This window comes from Polypterus senegalus, chromosome 5 (genome assembly GCF_016835505.1).
Source record: "Polypterus senegalus isolate Bchr_013 chromosome 5, ASM1683550v1, whole genome shotgun sequence".
Taxonomy (NCBI): domain Eukaryota; kingdom Metazoa; phylum Chordata; class Cladistia; order Polypteriformes; family Polypteridae; genus Polypterus; species Polypterus senegalus.
In genome coordinates, this window is record NC_053158.1 from 203,512,679 (window position 1) to 203,531,281 (window position 18,603).

Sequence of the window (18,603 nt, forward strand, 5' to 3'; positions counted from 1 at the left end):
CCGATGTTTAACAAAATGAAAATGTGAAAAAAAAAATGGAATGGGCCTGAATTGTTTCTGGGGACGCCGCCCGCACTCAGTTTAGAAATGTCAGTGTTGTTGTTGGAGTTATCTAGGAGAGTTTTAAATTGAAGAAAACCAACATAAATTTCTGCCGTCGTTAAGACTACTTTAGATAGCTTGGAAGGTGGAACAACACATACATTAAATGAGATTAAGGATGATTGATGCATTTGAAATAAGTCTCAGGTATTAAAACTGTAACGTTTATATCCTTAGTTTATTGTAATTCACTTAACACCTTTGTAGCCACTAAGCAGCATCTGAGGACCCCAATTCCTTGACACAACTACAGAACCTTTAGTCACTGGCAGGGGTGTTAAATTTTGGGGGGTTTGGGAGGGGTAATGATTACCCAGGGTCCATTGGGTGGGGTGGTCCCTCAAAGCCTGGAATGAAAAGTTTGTTTTCGAGAGGAAGGGGTCCACAGAGACTGCTTATGTAAAGGGCCCAGAGTTCTGTGCTACACCCCTGATCACGGGTTTAAATAAGAATTTTAATTGAGGTTTATACCTTCAATATACACATCACAAGTCCTAACATTCTTCCTTAACCTCTTTAAGCAAGTGTTGTCCTCCTCCTCCTCTTCCTCCTCTCGCTGACTCTGACACCCCCCTAAAGAGATGAGAAGGCCCCTTTAATGCAAGACCTGAAATGAATTCTGGTGCCACAACAAAGCACTTCCGGGTCAGATGGACGCTGCTCAATGAGCGGTCACTCACTTGTTGCATCTCCCCATGGTGGCAGTTGTGGAACCCAGCAGGGCTGCTTAGCTGGACTTCAGTTCCTAATATGCCTTGCATGTGTGTGTGTGTGTGTGTGTATGGGGGGGGTTCAGCCCAGGGATGTTGCCACAGAGTGCAGTTCTAGCTGTCTGCCTGTCCTGTCCATACATTTTATAGATCTGTCCGCTAAAGTGAGTGCCTAGGACATTAATCCAGTATCGCCTCCCATTACAACTTTTTGTTGTTATATGTTCCCCAAGGAAAAAATGGTCTTTTTGCATGACCTTTAGGGATAAAGGGAAGGGTCAGCCATTGTGCAGCACCCCTGGAGCAATTTGTTAATTTGCTGCCACAGCTTAATTATTGACCAGTGCCACCTCTCTATGAAGGCCCCGTCCCCAGAGAAAGAATGGCACCTGCTAATTAGATTAGATTAAATGAACAAGTGGAAATTCTGTATTAATGAATGAATTTAATTATGTAGTGGATATAATGATATTCATTGTGATGTCCATAAATATCAATGCACCAGAGAGGTGTGACGTGTCGCATGCAAGAAAGAGCTGCGCTGGACTGGAATGGCCCTGTAATTCCCTGGTCTTTTATGAGTGTGTGTGTGAAGCCTTTGACGGACTGGCACCTCTGCAATGAAGTGCCTTGCACCAAGGGCAATATAAAGTAATCATTTCAAGTGTCCAGAGACGTTGGGTGGCGGATAGGTAGGGATGGCAAATGAAGAGTGTGGGCACCACAAGCCGCGTCCTTCCCATTAATTAAATGATGTTTTTTTTTTTATTTTTGTTGTTGTTGGCAGAAACAGGAAGCAAAGGGCACCGGCGATTGGGCGCTGCCAAGCAACAGAACGCTGGACATTCTTCGTCATCCTCCGTGTCCCCGCCCATAACGGTCACCCCGGTGAGAGACGTTTGTAAAAACTTTGTTTCATTCTTACGATGCTTTTAGTAAAAAGGGTGAAAAAAGCCATTGATTTGGAATGCTGCTCATAGTGCAGGTCAATGGAGGAAAATTTGGAGAAAATTTAAATAAACAGGCCAACAGATACACGCATTGTAAACCAACGAGAGGAGACCGTTCAGTTTAGCTAATAGCGTAGCTATGCAATGTGAGAATAAATACAGTTAGGTCCATAAATATTTGGACAGAGACAACTTTTTCTCATTTTGGTTCTGTACATCACCACAATGAATTTTAAATGAAACAACTCAGATGCAGTTGAAGTGCAGACTTTCAGCTTTAATTCAGTGGGTTGAACAAAACGATTGCATAAAAATGTGAGGCAACTAAAGTATTTTTTAACACAATCCCTTCATTTCAGGGGCTCAAAAGTAATTGGACAAATTAAATAACTGGAAATAAAATGTTCATTTCTAATACTTGGTTGAAAACCCTTTGCTGGCAATGCCAGCCTGAAGTCTTGAACTCCTGGACATCACCAGATGCTGGGTTTCCTCCTTTTTAATGCTCTGCCAGGCCTTTACTTTCAGTTGCTGTTTATTTGTCGGCCTTTCTGTCTGAAGTTTAGTCTTCAACAAGTGAAATGCCTGCTCAGTTGGGTTAAGATCAGGTGACTGACTTGGCCATTCAAGAATTTTCCACTTCTTTGCTTTAATAAACTCCTGGGTTGCTTTGGCTGTATGTTTTGGGTCATTGTCCATCTGTATCATGAAAAGCCGCCCAATCAATTTGACTCATTTAGCTGGATTTGAGCAGACAGTATGTCTCAGAACACCTCAGAATTCATTCGGCTGCTTCTGTCCTGTGTCACATCATCAATAAACACTAGTGTCCCAGTGCCACTGGCAGCCATCACACTGCCTGACTCCACCGTGTTTTACAGATGATGTGCTGTGCTTTGGATAATGAGCTGTTCCACGCCTTCTCCATACTTTTTCTTGCCATCATTCTGGTAGAGGTTGATCTTGGTTTCATCTGTCCAAAGAATGTTTTCCAGAACTGTGCTGGCTTTTTTAGATGTTCTTTAGCAAAGTCCAATCTAGCCTTTCTATTCTTGAGGCTTATGAGTGGCTTCACCTTGCAGTGCACCCTCTGTATTTACTTTCATGCAGTCTTCTCTTTATGGTAGACTTGGATATCGATCACGACCAAGCCCTGGAGAGTGTTGTTCACTTGGTGGCTGTTGTGAAGGGGTTTCTCTTCACCATGGAAATGATTCTGCATCATCCACCACTGTTGTCTTCCGTGGACGTCCAGGTCTTTTGCGTTGCTGAGTTCACCAGTGCTTGCTTTCTTTCTCAGGATGTACCAAACTGTAGATTTTGCCACTCGTAATATTGTAGCAATTTCTCGGATGGGTTTTTTCTGTTTTCACAGCTTAAGGATGGCTTCTGTCACCTGCATGGAGAGCTCCTTTGACCGCATGTTGTCTGTTCACAGCAAAATCTTCCACATGCAAGCACCACACCTCAAATCAACTCCAGGCCTTTAATCTGCTGAATTGATAAGACATAACGACGGACTTGAACACACCTGCCATGAAATAGCCTTTGAGTCAATTGTCCAATTACTTTTGAGCCCCTGAAATGAAGGGATTGTGTTCAAAAATGCTTTAGTTGCCTCACATTTTTATGCAATCGTTTTGTTCAACCCACTGAATTAAAGCTGAAAGTCTGCACTTCAACTGCATCTGAGTTGTTTCATTTAAAATTCTTTGTGGTAATTAATGTACTGAACAAAAATGAGAACAAAGTTGTCTCTGTCCAAATATTTATTGACCTAACTGTATGTAAAAACACAATAGTGGCTGTTCTTGAATATGGTGGTTATTTTTCACTCTCCTTATTGCCTATTTTAATGATGAGACATGCAAGTTCAGATTTCATTGACCTGATTAATAATAATAATAATATATTATTATTATTATTATTTATTACCTGACCCGAGTATGTATGACAACAAATTTGACTTGACTTTAATGGTAGCCTTCCAGTGGCTATTTTGGGTATAATGGACATAACTCAGATTAGCTTGTTTTATAGTCCCTCTCCAGTGGTTGTTTTAACACTAGAATTACCAGAGCCTACAAAAAAACTCGTAATTCCGTCCCACCTTAAACTGCTTCTTAAATCCCTTCACACCTCTCCGCCAGCGTCCTTTGTTCTCTAAATGTGCTGATAAAGAGAAGCTAGGAGCAGCCGGCTATTCCATCCCCCCACCAATTTAGAACGTGCACAAACTTCTCCCAGCTCAGGCCTTAATTGAGTATCTGGGAGTGAAGTGGAGTTTTAGAGTGGAAATAATAGATTGTTATTTGGAACACACGCATTTCATGTTTGTTCCGTTTCTACAGTAATCTGTGTAAACACATTGTTAAAACAGAAACGTTTTTTATGTTCTACTAGTAGATGACAAAATGTAGGCATAAACTATATAATGTATGAAGCCTGAAGTCCAAATAGCAAAGAAACATTTTCACAAAAGATACAAATCTAACACAACAATTGCGCTTTTATTCAAAAATATAACTGCAGAAACAAAAAGCCACCTTAACATGCGACATTGACACCCTTTTATTGTAACTGTCTCCGTGGTGCAATAGAATCAGTTCCCGCCTGGGAATCAAAAGGTTGCGAGTTCGACCCTGCACCAGTCCGTTTTGAGAAGTAAACTGCTCTTAGTCTTACTATTTTTGAGTAAAAGCATACATTTGATTTCAGTCTGTAACAGCCGGTGCAATTTATGATCCTTGTAAAGGTTAGCTTTTTTTTTTTTTTAATTCACTTTTCATTCTCTCAGTCAGAATCAATCCATACAACCCCATCTGACACGGCTGTTTTCACATAAAGACGCGCTATAGCTCTGCAGTGTACCACGATGCATACTAACGCCCCCCCCAACCGGGTTCTGACACACAGACGCTGGCGAAGCTGCCTTCTTCGTATCTCACCGTCACTTGATTTTCTTTTTATTCAGTTTTATTGAGTGTTCCTGCCAGTCCCCGCATGTTGCTGTATTCTGTTTCTTTTGTACTCCAGGACATGCAGAAGAGAGAATGGTAAAGAGCAGTAACTTCGGCGCTATATGCAATCATCAGACACTCCCCATCTGCCCGTGTCGCTCAAACACAGGAACATATACTGTATGTTGGTGTAAAAGTATAACAAAAGTGCACTTTTAGTCAAAAGCACTTTTTCCATCGCCTTTTCCTGTAAGAAGCAATGTATACACTTCTCTCTATGCTGTGGTTTCTATTACACACCTGAAAGAAAGAGACAATATATGTGAAAATTTCATCGATATCAACGATCTATTATTTCCACTCTAAAACTCCACTTCACTCCCAGATACTCAATCAAGGCATGAGCTGGGAGAAGTTTGTACACGATCTAAATTGGTGGGGGATTGGAATTGGAATAGCCGGCTGCTCCTAACTTCTCTTTATCAGCACATTTAGAGAACAAAGGACGCTGGCAGAGAGGTGTGAAGGGATTTATGAAGCGATTTAAGGTGGGACGGAATTACGAGTTTTTTCGTAGGCTCTGGTAATTCTAGTGTTAAGTGTGATCAATATTTATTAGTGTTATTTTTGATTATTTTAAATGGTGGCCCTCTAGTGGTGGTTCTGAGTATAACAGGCCCTCCTCAGTACCGCCATCATCTGTTTAATGGGGTCCCTATTGTGGCTGTTCTGATTATAATGTACTAGCAAAATACCCGCGCTTCGCAGCGGCGAAGTACTGCATTAAAATTTTTATTAAGAAGAAAATTAAACCTTTTTAAACTGAGGGAAAATATGCCAATAATTATTTGTTAAGGATCTCTTTGTATACAATGTTGTCAGTTCGGCCCTCTGGTTGTAATATGACCAAGCTGTGCGCTGAGCTTACTCTTGAGCATGTAACGTACAGTCGGCCATGTGAACAGTAATCTTGTCTCAAATCTCACAGCTTGGATTGCTGCTGTCATAATCGGTTTGAGTTTCATGGTTTGTTTCAATTACGACAGTATTTGCAGGATTTGTTGTGTTGAAGTGACATTTGGCATCTGTCAAGCGTAGTAAGCACACAACCGGTTTCATTGATAAAATCACATCCAGCTTTTGAGAGTTTAAACATTCATAAACATCAAAGTGTCCACTACTGAAATCGTCACCTGTGAATCTAAGATGTTTAAGAGGCATTGGCGGTTGTCAAAGGTGTAAACTATTTGGCCATTTTGGTACACTTGAAAGCGACAACCGAACAATTCAGCAGCAGCCATCAACTCACATGCAGAACCATAGGTGAAGGGCTTAAGCATTTCACTCTTCTAGTGCTCCTGTGTAGTATAATTATCTCCTGTACCGTCATCAGTCCACACCTTGAACCTGTCCCAGTCATTCAATACATAAGACAGAATCTTCCTCCGGATATCAAGAGTGAGCCTGATATGGCCGTGCAATATGTAACAAAGAGAATGGAAAAGATAGGTGCCATCTCCGGCATGGAAACCACTCGGTAAGTGACAGTTCTTTGATCGATGGTGATCATCTTGATAGACATGGTAATAGGGGTTGGAATGATAAAGGAAATGGGTACCAGAGCAATGTAAAGTAATTGTAAAATACCTATACAATACCTATAATTGTAATAAACAAACAATAAAACAACGGAGAAGCCGTGGATTAAACAAATTAGGGCTGTAGTTATCAGTAGGGAGACGTGAATCCCGTGGCGAAGCAAGGAAGGGAATGTAGAGACCGGAGCGACGGACAGTCTTATATAGGCAGGTAGCCAGCCAACAACGTGGGAGGCGTTGGGATGGGGGACACAACGCCACCTCACGCGGTGACCGAGGTGCAGGCTATGGACGTATATATGTACGTAAGTAGGATTCAGTTAGCGTTGGGAACCCGTGTACCAAATAACTTGAAGATGGGCCCATAAGTAACAAAGACTGTTGAAAAGTTCAATATGGCGGCCGACAGTGGCATCATACCACCGAAATAAGTATGTACATTGGTTTCGTTAGTGCAGGAAGCCGCCTACCAAATTTCGAGAAGATGGGGCCATAAATAAGAAAGTTCAACATGGCGGACGTTGTTGACCGTTATGACCGTTACACGTAGAATTTCGAAATGAAACCTGCTTAACTGTTGTAAGTAAGCTGTAAGGAATGAGCCTGCCAAATTTCAGCCTTCTACCTACACGGGAAGTTGGAGAATTAGTGACTTTGGAAAGTTCAATATGGCGGCCGACAGTGGTATCATACTAACGAAATAAGTACGGACATCGGTTTCCGTTAAAAGTTCAATATGGCAGCCGACAGTGGCATCATATCACCGAAATAAGTACCAAATTTCAGCCTTCTACCTACACGGGAAGTTGGAGAATTAGTGACGTTTGGAAAATTCAATATGGCGGCCACTGTCATACCATCGAAATAAGTAAGTACATCGGTTTCGGTTAGCGCAGGGAAGACGCCTACCAAATTTCGTGAAGATGGGGCCATAAATAAGAAAGTTCAACATGGCGGACGCCGTCGAACGTTATCGACGTTATGACCGTTACGTAGAATTTCGAAATGAAACCTGCTTAACATTTGTAAGTAAGCTGTAAGGAATAACCCTGCCAAATTTCAGCTTTCTACCTACATGGGAAGTTGGAGAATTAGTGATGAGTGAGTGAGTGAGTGAGTGAGGGCTTTGCCTTTTATTATTATAGATAATAGCCATAACTTAATCCCATTATAAATTTTATTGATATTCACCCCCCAGTATCTGTTCAGAATCTGTCATCAACATCCCTCAGTCTCATTATTGTCTTTTTAAATAGTGGCCTTCTAGATGCTGTTCTGAGCATAACAAACCTTCCTCAGTCCTGCTGTCATCTTTTTTTTATTACCACACTTCTTTTAACTTCGCCTGTTTGTTGTCTGGCACAAATCTTGTAATCGATATTTAACCCACTCCCCATTGTCCAAATGACTTGAAATTTTGCACACTTACTTATTTCCGAGGACAATACATAAATCAATAATCAGTTTCACTAATTGATCAATTAATTCATATGAATTAAGAAATGAAATTTTCTTATGAAGAACAATTCAAGATTTCACCAATAGATAGCGCTAGTAACGGATAGAAATATTAAAGTAAGTGTTAAAATATCGATTACAAAATTATACTGAAACAAACCCAAGACTAAAAAGTTGAAAATAATTTATATATAAAAAATACGTTTTAAAAGCCACACTTATATTAAGTTAAAAAGTGTACTAAAAGTAACAAACAAGTCTCTCATACAGCACTTGTAAAATAATCAGGTGGGCCCTTTTCATTAATCAACATTCAAAAAATACCTTTTAAAATCTTAGCAAAAGCACCCACCTTTTATTTTAAGAGTGATGTATGAGAGACTTATTTTTTACGTTGTAGTACACTTTTTAACTTAATATAAGCGTGGTATTTAAAAAGTATTTTTTTATGTATTAATTGTGGCCCTTCTGACTTTTCTGAATATAACGGACATTCTTCAGTTCTATTATTGCCTTTTTAGTTGGTTGCCCTCTACTGGTTCGTCCGAGTATAGCAGTCCTGTTATTCTGCGGACGTTCTGTGACATTTTGTGTCAAATGGACAAAACTGAGTTATTGTATCACTTTTTATTTTTAATAGTGGTCCACTGGTGCAACTTCTCAGTATAGTGGACGTTTAAATTTTTCCATCTTCATGTCCAGTTCTGATGATCTTCCATGAGTTGCTATTGATTGGGATTTTTAACAAGCCAGATCTCATTACTGACAAGCCAATAATGGTGTCTGCGCTTTGTCTGTCTCAGAGATCCCCTTATAAGTTTGCTAATTACACTCCGACTTCATCCTATTGAGTGCTTTTCATAAAGAGCAGACACCATCAGATGCTTTAACGCTCATGTGACAATGGCTGGTGCAGCACTAAGCTACTGAAAAATGAAAATGCTTTGTGGTTACATCTTTCTGTCCTTTTCATCTTTTAAGACACCAGGAAAAAAGACGACTGTCCTGTCAAACGAGACTAGGAAAGAGATGGTGAAGCAGGCTAAAGCCACCAAGGATGAGCGCAGGGCTCAGCTCGATGCCCGCCACCGGTACCTCATATCGCTGCTGTCACATGGCATCGGCCTGACCGAGGCGGACGTGGAGGAGTTCATTGTGTCAGATGACAAGGTACGTGGGTGGCTGATGCTTTCAATGATAGCATCTCACACTATAAAACAAGCTCTATGAAATTTGACATTTGGTAGGTCAGGTCAGGTCAGGTTGGGGAGCATACACTGGTACACCCACCACATGATGAAACAGCTCGGAATTCTGGTTGGCAACACCCCAGGCAGACACATGGTCCAGTCCCACCCTCCGGAAATGGCCCTCTATCTGCTGCTGCCAGGAGTTACGTGGGCATCCCCTTTGGCCTGGTCCAGCCACTTGGGTGTGCAACAATGAGGGTCCTGCAAGCTGGATCACCCTTGTGGAATCACCCCTAACTGACACCCTCTCACAATGCAGGTCATGTGCCTCAATCGGTTCTCCATGCGCAATGCAAAGTCAAACCAGCGGTACCCAAGGATTCTCCGAAGAGACACACATGAAGGAGTCCAATCTTCGTCTCGGGTCACTGGATAGTAATGATGGAAAAATGAAGCCTGGTGAAGCTTTGAGGCTTTCTTTCTGTTTGTGCTGAAGAAGATTCGAAGCTTTGAAGCCTCAGCCTCAGTATGAAGAGTGACATCTGGTGGTTAAGTGAGGTCAAGGCAAGCTCTCAAGAGTGCAAGTGTAGCAGAGCTCACTGTTACTGTTTCAGTCTCATGTCACCATTTAAAGGTCAGAAAAGTCTGTGTTCCTTTTATTCTGCTAAGGTCATTGTCCATTTATACTGTTTAACTTTTGAACGCTATTTTCTGCTGTTAGTCACCATCTGTCACCAAGGCTCTCCAAATCTCTCTCTCCTCACAACCCAACATTGTTGAATGAGAATGAGTGTTAATTTAGTGCCAAAGCTGTCAAAACTGCCAAAATGCTGTCAAACCAATTAAGTGTGCTGGGAAGCACTGATGGCGTTTGAAGCGTTGGATCACATGACAGCGGTGTTTGGACACAGTGATTTGACACACTACGATTCAGATTGACTGACACAAGCTTCAACGCTTCGGTATCATTTTCCCATCTCTACTGGATGGCATCCATGTCTTACAAACAGGTAGCACCAGGACTCTAAAGACTTTTTGCATTGATATCGGGAGCGCCACACACCCCTTTCCAGTAACCTCATGACCGCCCCCATGCTCTGCCAGTCCGTCTACTGGCTTCACAGGAAGAGTCGCCAGAGACATGAATGTCACAGCCAAGGTAAATAAACCTCTCGGTGAGGTCGATACTGTCTCTGCAGACAGAAACACTGCTGATGGCCGTGCCCAAGAGGTCATTAAATGCCTGGATCTTTGGTTTTTATCTGAACACTTTCAAGTCCAGACACCCCCAATCAGAACCTCCATTGACTCCATGAAGATCACAGCATCATCGGTAAAGTCAAGATCAGTAAATCTCTCTTCAGTAACAGATGCTCCACAGCTGCTGTACCCCATTACTTTGTCCAACACCCTGTTATGCAAGCAATGAACAGAGTAGGAGCAGAACAGACGCCTGACAGACCGCAGAATCAACTGGGATGAACGTAGAGGTTCTGTCTCCATCCTGCACAGCACTCACAGCAGCAATTTACAGGCCGGCCGTGATGACCAGCAACCTCGAGGGGATCCAGCAAAGTCTCACAATGTCCCACAGGGCAATCGAACGCTTTCTGAAAATCGGCAAAGGCTGCAAAGAAACTCTGCCGATATTCATGTTTGTGCTCCATGAGAACCCATAAAGTGCCAGGATGCGGTCGATGGTAGACTTCTTGTCTTGGTGTAAAACCAGACTGCTAATTGAAATTTGGTAGGCACTTTTTTAATCAAGTTATTTATGTCTTGTGACGGACAGCCGGGACCCGGGACACCCCTATGACACTAGATCCGGGGGAGAAGCCATGGGATCCATGCTTTATCCCCTGGAACACTTGGTGGCAGCCCCCCTGTGTTGCATCGGGGCCACAGGCATGGGACTTCAGAACCCATTCCTGTTGGGCTCCGTGGCCACCACCAGGGGTAGCTGCAAGGCTTCCTGAGCCCGTGTGTGCTGTAACGCAGACTAATTTAGGTTAATTGCCACCTGAAGCACTTCCAGGTGGGCTATAAAGGGAGCCTGTGGCCACTACTCAGGGCGCCAGAGTTGGGAGGAGGAGGATGAAGCTGCCTGGGAGGAGTGGAGGAAGAAGTACCTGAGAGTATTTTGTTTTTTATTTATTTGGTGTGCTTATGCGGGACTGTACTGTGGCTGAGGGACACGGGGAAGACATGTCCCCCAGCTGAAGAAAAATACATCTTTTTGTCTATTTTTACACGTGCCTCCATTGTCAGTCTGTGTCGGGTGCCTATATAGCGCCTTTCACAGTCTTTTACTGTTAACAACATTCTGAAAGTGAGTCAAGTGGTCCAATCACAAGGACTATCTATCTATCTATCTATCTATCTATCTATCTATCTATCTATCTATCTATCTATCTATCTATCTATCTATCTATCTATCACATTTTGGATGCCATTATGAGCCAATCTGACCAGCCTTTAATCGACATGATACTATTTAACCCTCTTTTGTGTCTCATGCAGTTTGGTGCTATTGAGGACTTCTTTGCAGCAAATGGAACCAAGAAGATGACCTTCTTCTACCAGGAAATCAGCCAGGTACAGTACATGTCTGCATCTTTGTGTCAGTGGTGTGTCTCTGCCTTAACATTCTTGAGTGTTTCTCAGGCGTGGAGTTCTGTGTAAAAATGGTTAACCCCGAGTATCTCCTGAGTAAAGGTGTTATGATCTGACATACAGAGTTAAATCCGAATAATTCTCGGGATTAGTATTCTGCTGTCATGTAGTGGATGAAATGACATCTTGCTTCAAAGAAAACGTGAATGTTTCGATGCGTTCTGCATGCTTCCTTCCATATATTTTGTCTTTTTGACGGTAATTCGAGAACGTTCTCCTCAAAACATGTTTTTTCATCGTTGAGTAAGGAACTCGAGTCCTTGATGTTCTCCCTTCGTGAGCAGAATGTCGTTGGGGTACGGTGGCATCCCTCGAACCTCCACCTGAATATCCGCTGTGGTCGTATCTAAGCATTCCAATGAGTAGCAGAGGCGAGTGGGTGGATCCCTGATGAATGCCAACCCATACTGGTTCAGGTTGTCAATACACTCAATAAGTGCAGAATCATCTGAGAATTTCTTCAGGTGACCTGACCTGCTGTTATATTTCTAGTCAGAGGTGTGCAATGTGAGGAGAAAAGCAGACAGGCCTGTTCATGTGGTGCTCACTCAGTCCTTGAGTCTCACAAACTGCGGTCTTCCTGACAGAGAGTTCACTACCCAGGACCCCATTGGCTCATCCACCTGCATATCTCTGAGTTGATCCCTTAACAGGGATGGCTGGATTAGTGCCGAAGGCACTGGGGAAATCAAAAAACCATCATCCTTACAGGGCTGCCATCTTTGTCCAGCCTTGTAGAGCAGATAGATGGTTGTATCCTCCACTCTAATCTTTGTCCATTAAGCAAACTGCAGAGGGTCCAGGTGGTCAACCACAATAGGACTTCAATAGTCCAGAACCAGCCTCTCAAAGGACTTCATGATGTTGGGCATAAGTCATCAGGTGAAGAGTCGCCCACCTTACAATGCAGGGGATTTTCTACAGCAGTGGCACTTTCTGGAGCCTTAGGGACAGACTGGACAGGTGACAGAGGACACCACAAAGTTGGTCAGCACAGGCCTTAAGAACTCGAGGTCTGACTCCATCCAGTTCTGCAGCTTTTCCTCTTTGTAGCTTCCTCAGCTGTCTCCTTACCTAGTGTTCAGTTATGGAAAGGTGAGATGTGGAATCATCACCATTGAAATTGTAGGAGTTGTTGAAGTCATTGAGCTGGTGTGGAGGTACTGGTCATTGGAAGAAGGTGGCAGTGGGTTCAAGGCATTAGCATTGTCCATGTCCCCTTGGATTGCTTAAGTCTTAGACCTTCCTAGACATCTTTCATGTGATTAATGAAAGTGTTAAAGCAGACATGTGCACCAAAATATTTGATTTAAGTTTTAAATATTGTCAGGTTTTTTACCCTATTACACTATATTTCCAAAAATACTGGGACCCCCTTCCAAATCATTAAATTCCGGTCTTCCAATAACTTCCATGGCCACAGGTGTATAACATCGAGCACCTCAGCATGCAGGCTGCTTCTGCAAACATTTGTGAAAGAATGGGCCACTCTTAGGAGCTCCGTGAATTCCAGAGTGGCACCGTGATAGGATGCCACCTGTGCAATAATTCCATTTGTGACATTTCTTCACTACTAAATATTCCACGGTCAACTGTTAGTTATGTTATAACAAAGTGGAAGCAATTGGGAACAACAGCAACCCAGCCACGAAGTGCTTGGCCACGTCAAATCACAGAGCGGGGACATCGCATGCTGAGGCATGCAGAAGTCGCCAACTTTCTGCAGAGTCAATATTTACAGATCTCCAAAAGCTCAAAAACAGTGCAGCGTAGACAGAGGGAGTTTCATGGAATGAATGGATCTCCATGGCCGAGCAGCTGCAGCCAAGCCTGACATCACCAAGTGCAATGCAAAGCGTCAGATGCAGTGGTGTAAAGCCCACCGCCCGCCACTGGACTCGAGAGCAGTGCAGATGTGTTTCTCTGGAGTGATGAATCACGTGATCCGATGGACGAGTCTGGGTTTGGTGGTACTCACCTGACTGCATTGTGCCAAGTGTAAGGTTTGGTGGAGGGGGGATTATGGTGTGGGGTTGGGCTTGGCCCCTTAGCTCCAGTGAAAAAAACTCTTAATGCTTCAGCATACAAAGCCATTTTGGACAATTTCAGTTTGGCGATGGCCCCTTCCTGTTCCAACATGACTGCCCACCAGTGCACAAAGCAAGGTCTCTAAAGAAATGGAGGAGTGAGTTTGGTGTGGCCTGCACAGAGCCCTGACCTCAACCCAACAGAACACCATTGGGATGAATTCGAGCTGAGACTGCGAGTGAGCCAGGCCTTCTCGTCCAACATCAGTGAGCCTGACCTCACAAATGCTGTCCTGGTCACAAATCCCCATCAACACACTCCGACACCTTGTGGAAAGCCTTCCCCGAAGAGTTGAAGCTGTCATAGCTGCAAAGGGTGGCCCAACTCCATATTAAAGCCTATGGATTAAGAATGAGATGTCATTAAAGTTCATGTGTGTCTAAAGGCAGGCGTCCCAATACTTTTGGCAATATGTATCTTAATTGTTTTTTTCAGGGAAATTCAAGAAAGCAGAGCGTTCCTTCATGGGTGGAGAGCTCCAGTTCATCTCCAAATCAGAAGAAGTTGTTCATTTCCACCGGTGGTGAAGAGGTAAGCTGGCATCAGAAAACCTCTAAAAGTCTAAAGTTTGGTTTTAATCATTCTACTGAATATCCTTCTTTCAAAGTGGTAATCTTGACGCCATAGGACTACCTTGATGGTAGCTCACAAGGTTTAGAAAATGAATGGATGCGTCATTGAATGCTACAATCCATCCATCCATCCATCATCCAACCCGCTATATCCTAACTACATGGTCACAGGGGTCTGCTGGAGCCAATCCCAGCCAGCAAGGCAGGAAACAAACCCCGGGCAGGGTGCCAGCCCTCCACAGGGCACACGCACACACTAGGGACAATTTAGGATCGCCAATGCACCTAACCTGCATGTCTTTGGACTGTGGGAGGAAACCCACGCAGACAAAGGGAGAACATGCAAACTCCACATAGGGAGGACCCGAGAAGCGAACCCTTAAGGGTCTCCTAACTGTGAGGCAGCAGCGCTACCCACTGCGCCACCATGCCGCCCATGCTACAATCCGTCTCTCCTTTATGTCACCAGTCCTTAAAACAGACAGAGAAACCTGCGGCACAGTTTTCAATTTCAGGTAAAACATCGCTGTTCATTATGCTTGGTATCTACTAAAACTCTCCAAATATTTTAATTACACCAAAATAAGGATTTTTTTGGCTCCCCTGTACATCCCTTAATTTTGTAACTGTGACCTTGAGTGTGATTTTTGTTTTTTTGTTACAGGAGCTAACTGGACTTTGTGCCTTTTTTCTGAGGACGATGGAGAAAAGCATAACACCTCAGAATATACTACAGGTACGGTAAACGACCTTCGCTTAAATATCCGGGAACAAACAACGTGGGAGGGTCCTGAGGTCATTTTCACCTACTCTTAGATGTTAGTTCCTGAATTTGTGTAGGAGGTGGTAGTGGTGGTGGTACTCATTTGTAAAAATATATATGTCGATGTAATCAAACAATATTATCAGGGGTGCCTGGTCCTGCCTGCGATGAGGACACCAAACTACATTTTGGAATGAAACCTAACATATGACATTCCATTGTAGAAAATTCCCCTGGGAGATACCTGGAGTGAAGGTCTATCATAGCACACCACAACACAACAACAACAACATTTATTTCTATAGCACATTTTCATACAAACAGTAGCTCAAAGTGCTTTACATAATAAAGAATAGAAAAGTAAAAGACACAATAAGAAAACAAAATAAGTCAACATTAATGAACATAGAATAAGAGTAAGGTCCAATGGCCAGGGGGGACAGAAAAAACAAAAAAAAACTCCAGATGGCTGGAGAAAAAAATAAAATCTGTAGGGATTCCAGACCAAGAGACCACTCAGTCCCCTCTGAGCATTCGACCTAACATAAATGAAACAGTCCTCTTTGGATTTAGGGTTCTCACGGAAGGGCTTGATGATGATGGTCATGTAGACTTCTGCCTTTTAATCCATCCATCGGAGCATCATGATGCTTTAAGTAGGTGGAGGTGGTGCAGGCCACCACCACAAAGAAACCGGAAAAAGAAACAGAAGAGAAAGTAGGGGTCAGTACGGATTTTAGAGCCACCATGAGTAGTTGTTATGAAGAATTGAACATACAGAGTATCAGGATTAAATTAAATTGAAGTTATAGAAAGGCCATGTTACAGTAATGTGTTTTCAGCAGTGTTTTAAAGTGCTCTACTGTATCAGCCTGGCGAATTCCTATTGGCAGGCTATTCCAGATTTGAGGTGCATAGCAGCAGAAGGCCGCCCGCCTCGCCACTTCTTTTAAGTTTTGTTCTTGGAATTCTAAGGAGACACTCATTTGAGGATCTGAGGTTACGATTTGGAATATAAGGTGTCAGACATTCCGATATATAAGATGGAGCGAGATTATTTAAGGCTTTATAAACCATAAGCAGAATTTTAAAGTCAATCCTGAATGACACAGGTAACCAGTGTAGTGACATCAAAACTGGGGTGATGTGTTCAGATTTTCTTTTCCTAGTTAGGATTCTAGCAGCTGCATTCTGCACTCGTTGCATACGATTGATGTCGATTTTGGGTAGTCCTGAGAGGAGTGCGTTACAGTAATCTAGTCGACTGAAAACAAACGCGTGAACTAATTTCTCAGCATCTTTCAGTGATATAAGAGGTCTAACTTTACTTATGCTTCTTAAGTGAAAAAATGCTGTCCTAGTGATCTGATTAATATGTGATTTAAAATTCAGATTACAGTCAACAATCACCGCTAAGCTTTTTACCTCCGTCTTGACTTTTAATCCTAATGTATCCAGTTTATTTCTAATATCCTCATTGTATCCATTATTGCTGATCACTAAAATTTCAGTTTTCTCTTTATTTAACTTGAGAAAGTTACTATTCATCCATTCTGAGATACAAGCCAGACATTCTGTTAGTGAATCAAGAGAATCGGGGTCATCAGGTGCTATTGATAAGTACAGCTGTGTGTCATCATCATAGCTGTGGTAGCTCACGTTGTGCCCTGAGATAATCTGACCTAACGGAAGCATGTAGATTATTTCTAATAGCCTCATTGTATCCATCAACCAAAACCAATAGTGGTTGTGATGCAAGTCCACTCAAAGGCCCTCTAAGGCAAACACACACACACATACCCAAAGGGGACAATTAAAAAGTATGGCTATAGAGTAGTCAACAGGCCAATACCAAAGTATATGGAGACACTTGTGAGGCCCTGGGTGCTCCTTCTTAATCCCTGGTCTGTGATGCCACCTCTACTTGGATTTAAATCTCAGTGTTGTCTCTTTTCACGTGTAACTCCTGGCTGTTGGAACGAGTTGCCCACTTCCATTCAAAATTCGGACTCTCTTGTTGGGCAAATTTCTATCTAACCGATTATTTGCTGTTAAGGGGTGTAAGAAGCTTGCATTTTGTTGTGAGCTCCATGCATATGATGGTCAATTTTGGAACTTTGTCCTGTAGCACTTGTTCCAAAACAGTCATTAGTCGGAGTAAATGTAAATGGAATTACCAATTAACGTAACTCACACACCCTTTGTTGTGAGTGAAAAAAATGGACAAAGCACAATACATGAGGAGATGGTGGACACCACCGATACAAACTAGGCATGCTATTCAAACCCAGGACATTGGCTCTGTGAGGCAGCAGGGTTTACCAGGCTGCTTGTTTAATTAAGAGTAATTTAAGGTTTAAATGTATTGGTGGTAAATATCCAACCATCCATCCATTATCCAACCTGCTATATCCTAACTACAGGGTCATGGGGGTCTGCTGGAGCCAATCCCAGCCAACACAGGGCGCAAGGCAGGAAACAAACCCGGCTGGCGCCAGCCACCGAGGGCACACACACACCAAGCACACACTAGGGACAATTTTAGAATCGGCAATCCACCTAACCTGCATGTCTTTGGACTGTGGGAGGAAACCGGAGTACCAGGAGGAAACCCACGCAGACACGGGGAGAACATGCAAACTGCATGCAGGGCGTATTATATATAAAGACGGCGACCAACATGGTTGTCCAATGCTGAATGCTGTCCCCTCAGTGATCTCATGTCCTGGCTATTTATCCTCTGTGTTGAGGTGCTGTACTCATGTTAGAATCTGGTGTGGTGTGTGATTGGGTCCTGCTTTGTGCCTGATGCTGCTGGGAATGGCCTCTGAACTGGATTAGTCAGCTACGAAAATGTAATGTTATTTTTTCTCATGGTGATCCCCTTCACAAATTGTTCCTCGTGACATCACAACATAAACATTAAGAAATTAGGGGAGAAAGAAAGCGGTTGGGAGCACGTGGCGCACCCACCACACAACAGATCCCCTGGATTGGAGCCCACATGCAGCGGGTGAGACCTCAGCACCACACTGGAACAGTGTGAGGTTTTTTATGGTGGCTGGAGTGCCAATCCTGCCCCCAAGATTTCCCTGTAAGTTGGAGGACATGCGTGCGGGGCTGGATACAGATTAACGTCATACCCTGGACGAAGCAATTGTAAATTAATGCTAAGGATCTGCACCGGAATTGAGTTGAAGTGACGTTAACACATACGCTTTTATGTTACGTAGTGCCTGAGATCCATACACATACGGGCACGTGAGGTGAATGCCAATGCCCACTTGTAACACAATAACAAATATTTATATTTTAATATAGTATGGTATTTATTTAATGACAGCAAGTCGCAACATACATAGATTAGCGTGGGGTCAATATGGTCGTGGGGCCCCTGGGCAACTGCCCTGCATGCCCATGCGTTAAGACGACTCTGCAGTGGGCACTGTATAATGGCTGACCCTGCACTCTGACCCCTAAAGGTTCATGTGAAAAGTAAATTTCCCTTTGAGGATTAATAAAATATATCATCATCATCA

At 43.0% G+C, this 18,603-nt stretch overlaps 1 protein-coding gene across 1 annotated transcript in view; it reads left to right on the forward strand.

The window, feature by feature from the left end:
- The first annotated feature begins 7,270 nt into the window (after positions 1-7,270).
- LOC120529941 (dynein heavy chain 5, axonemal-like) overlaps positions 7,271-18,603 on the forward strand; it is a 370,325-nt gene continuing 358,992 nt past the window's right edge. The window contains exons 1-5 of the mRNA XM_039754150.1: positions 7,271-7,312; positions 8,760-8,948; positions 11,489-11,563; positions 14,165-14,260; positions 14,966-15,037. Of these exons, the coding sequence (XP_039610084.1) occupies positions 7,271-7,312; positions 8,760-8,948; positions 11,489-11,563; positions 14,165-14,260; positions 14,966-15,037 (474 nt within the window). The remainder of the gene's footprint in view (positions 7,313-8,759; positions 8,949-11,488; positions 11,564-14,164; positions 14,261-14,965; positions 15,038-18,603) is intronic.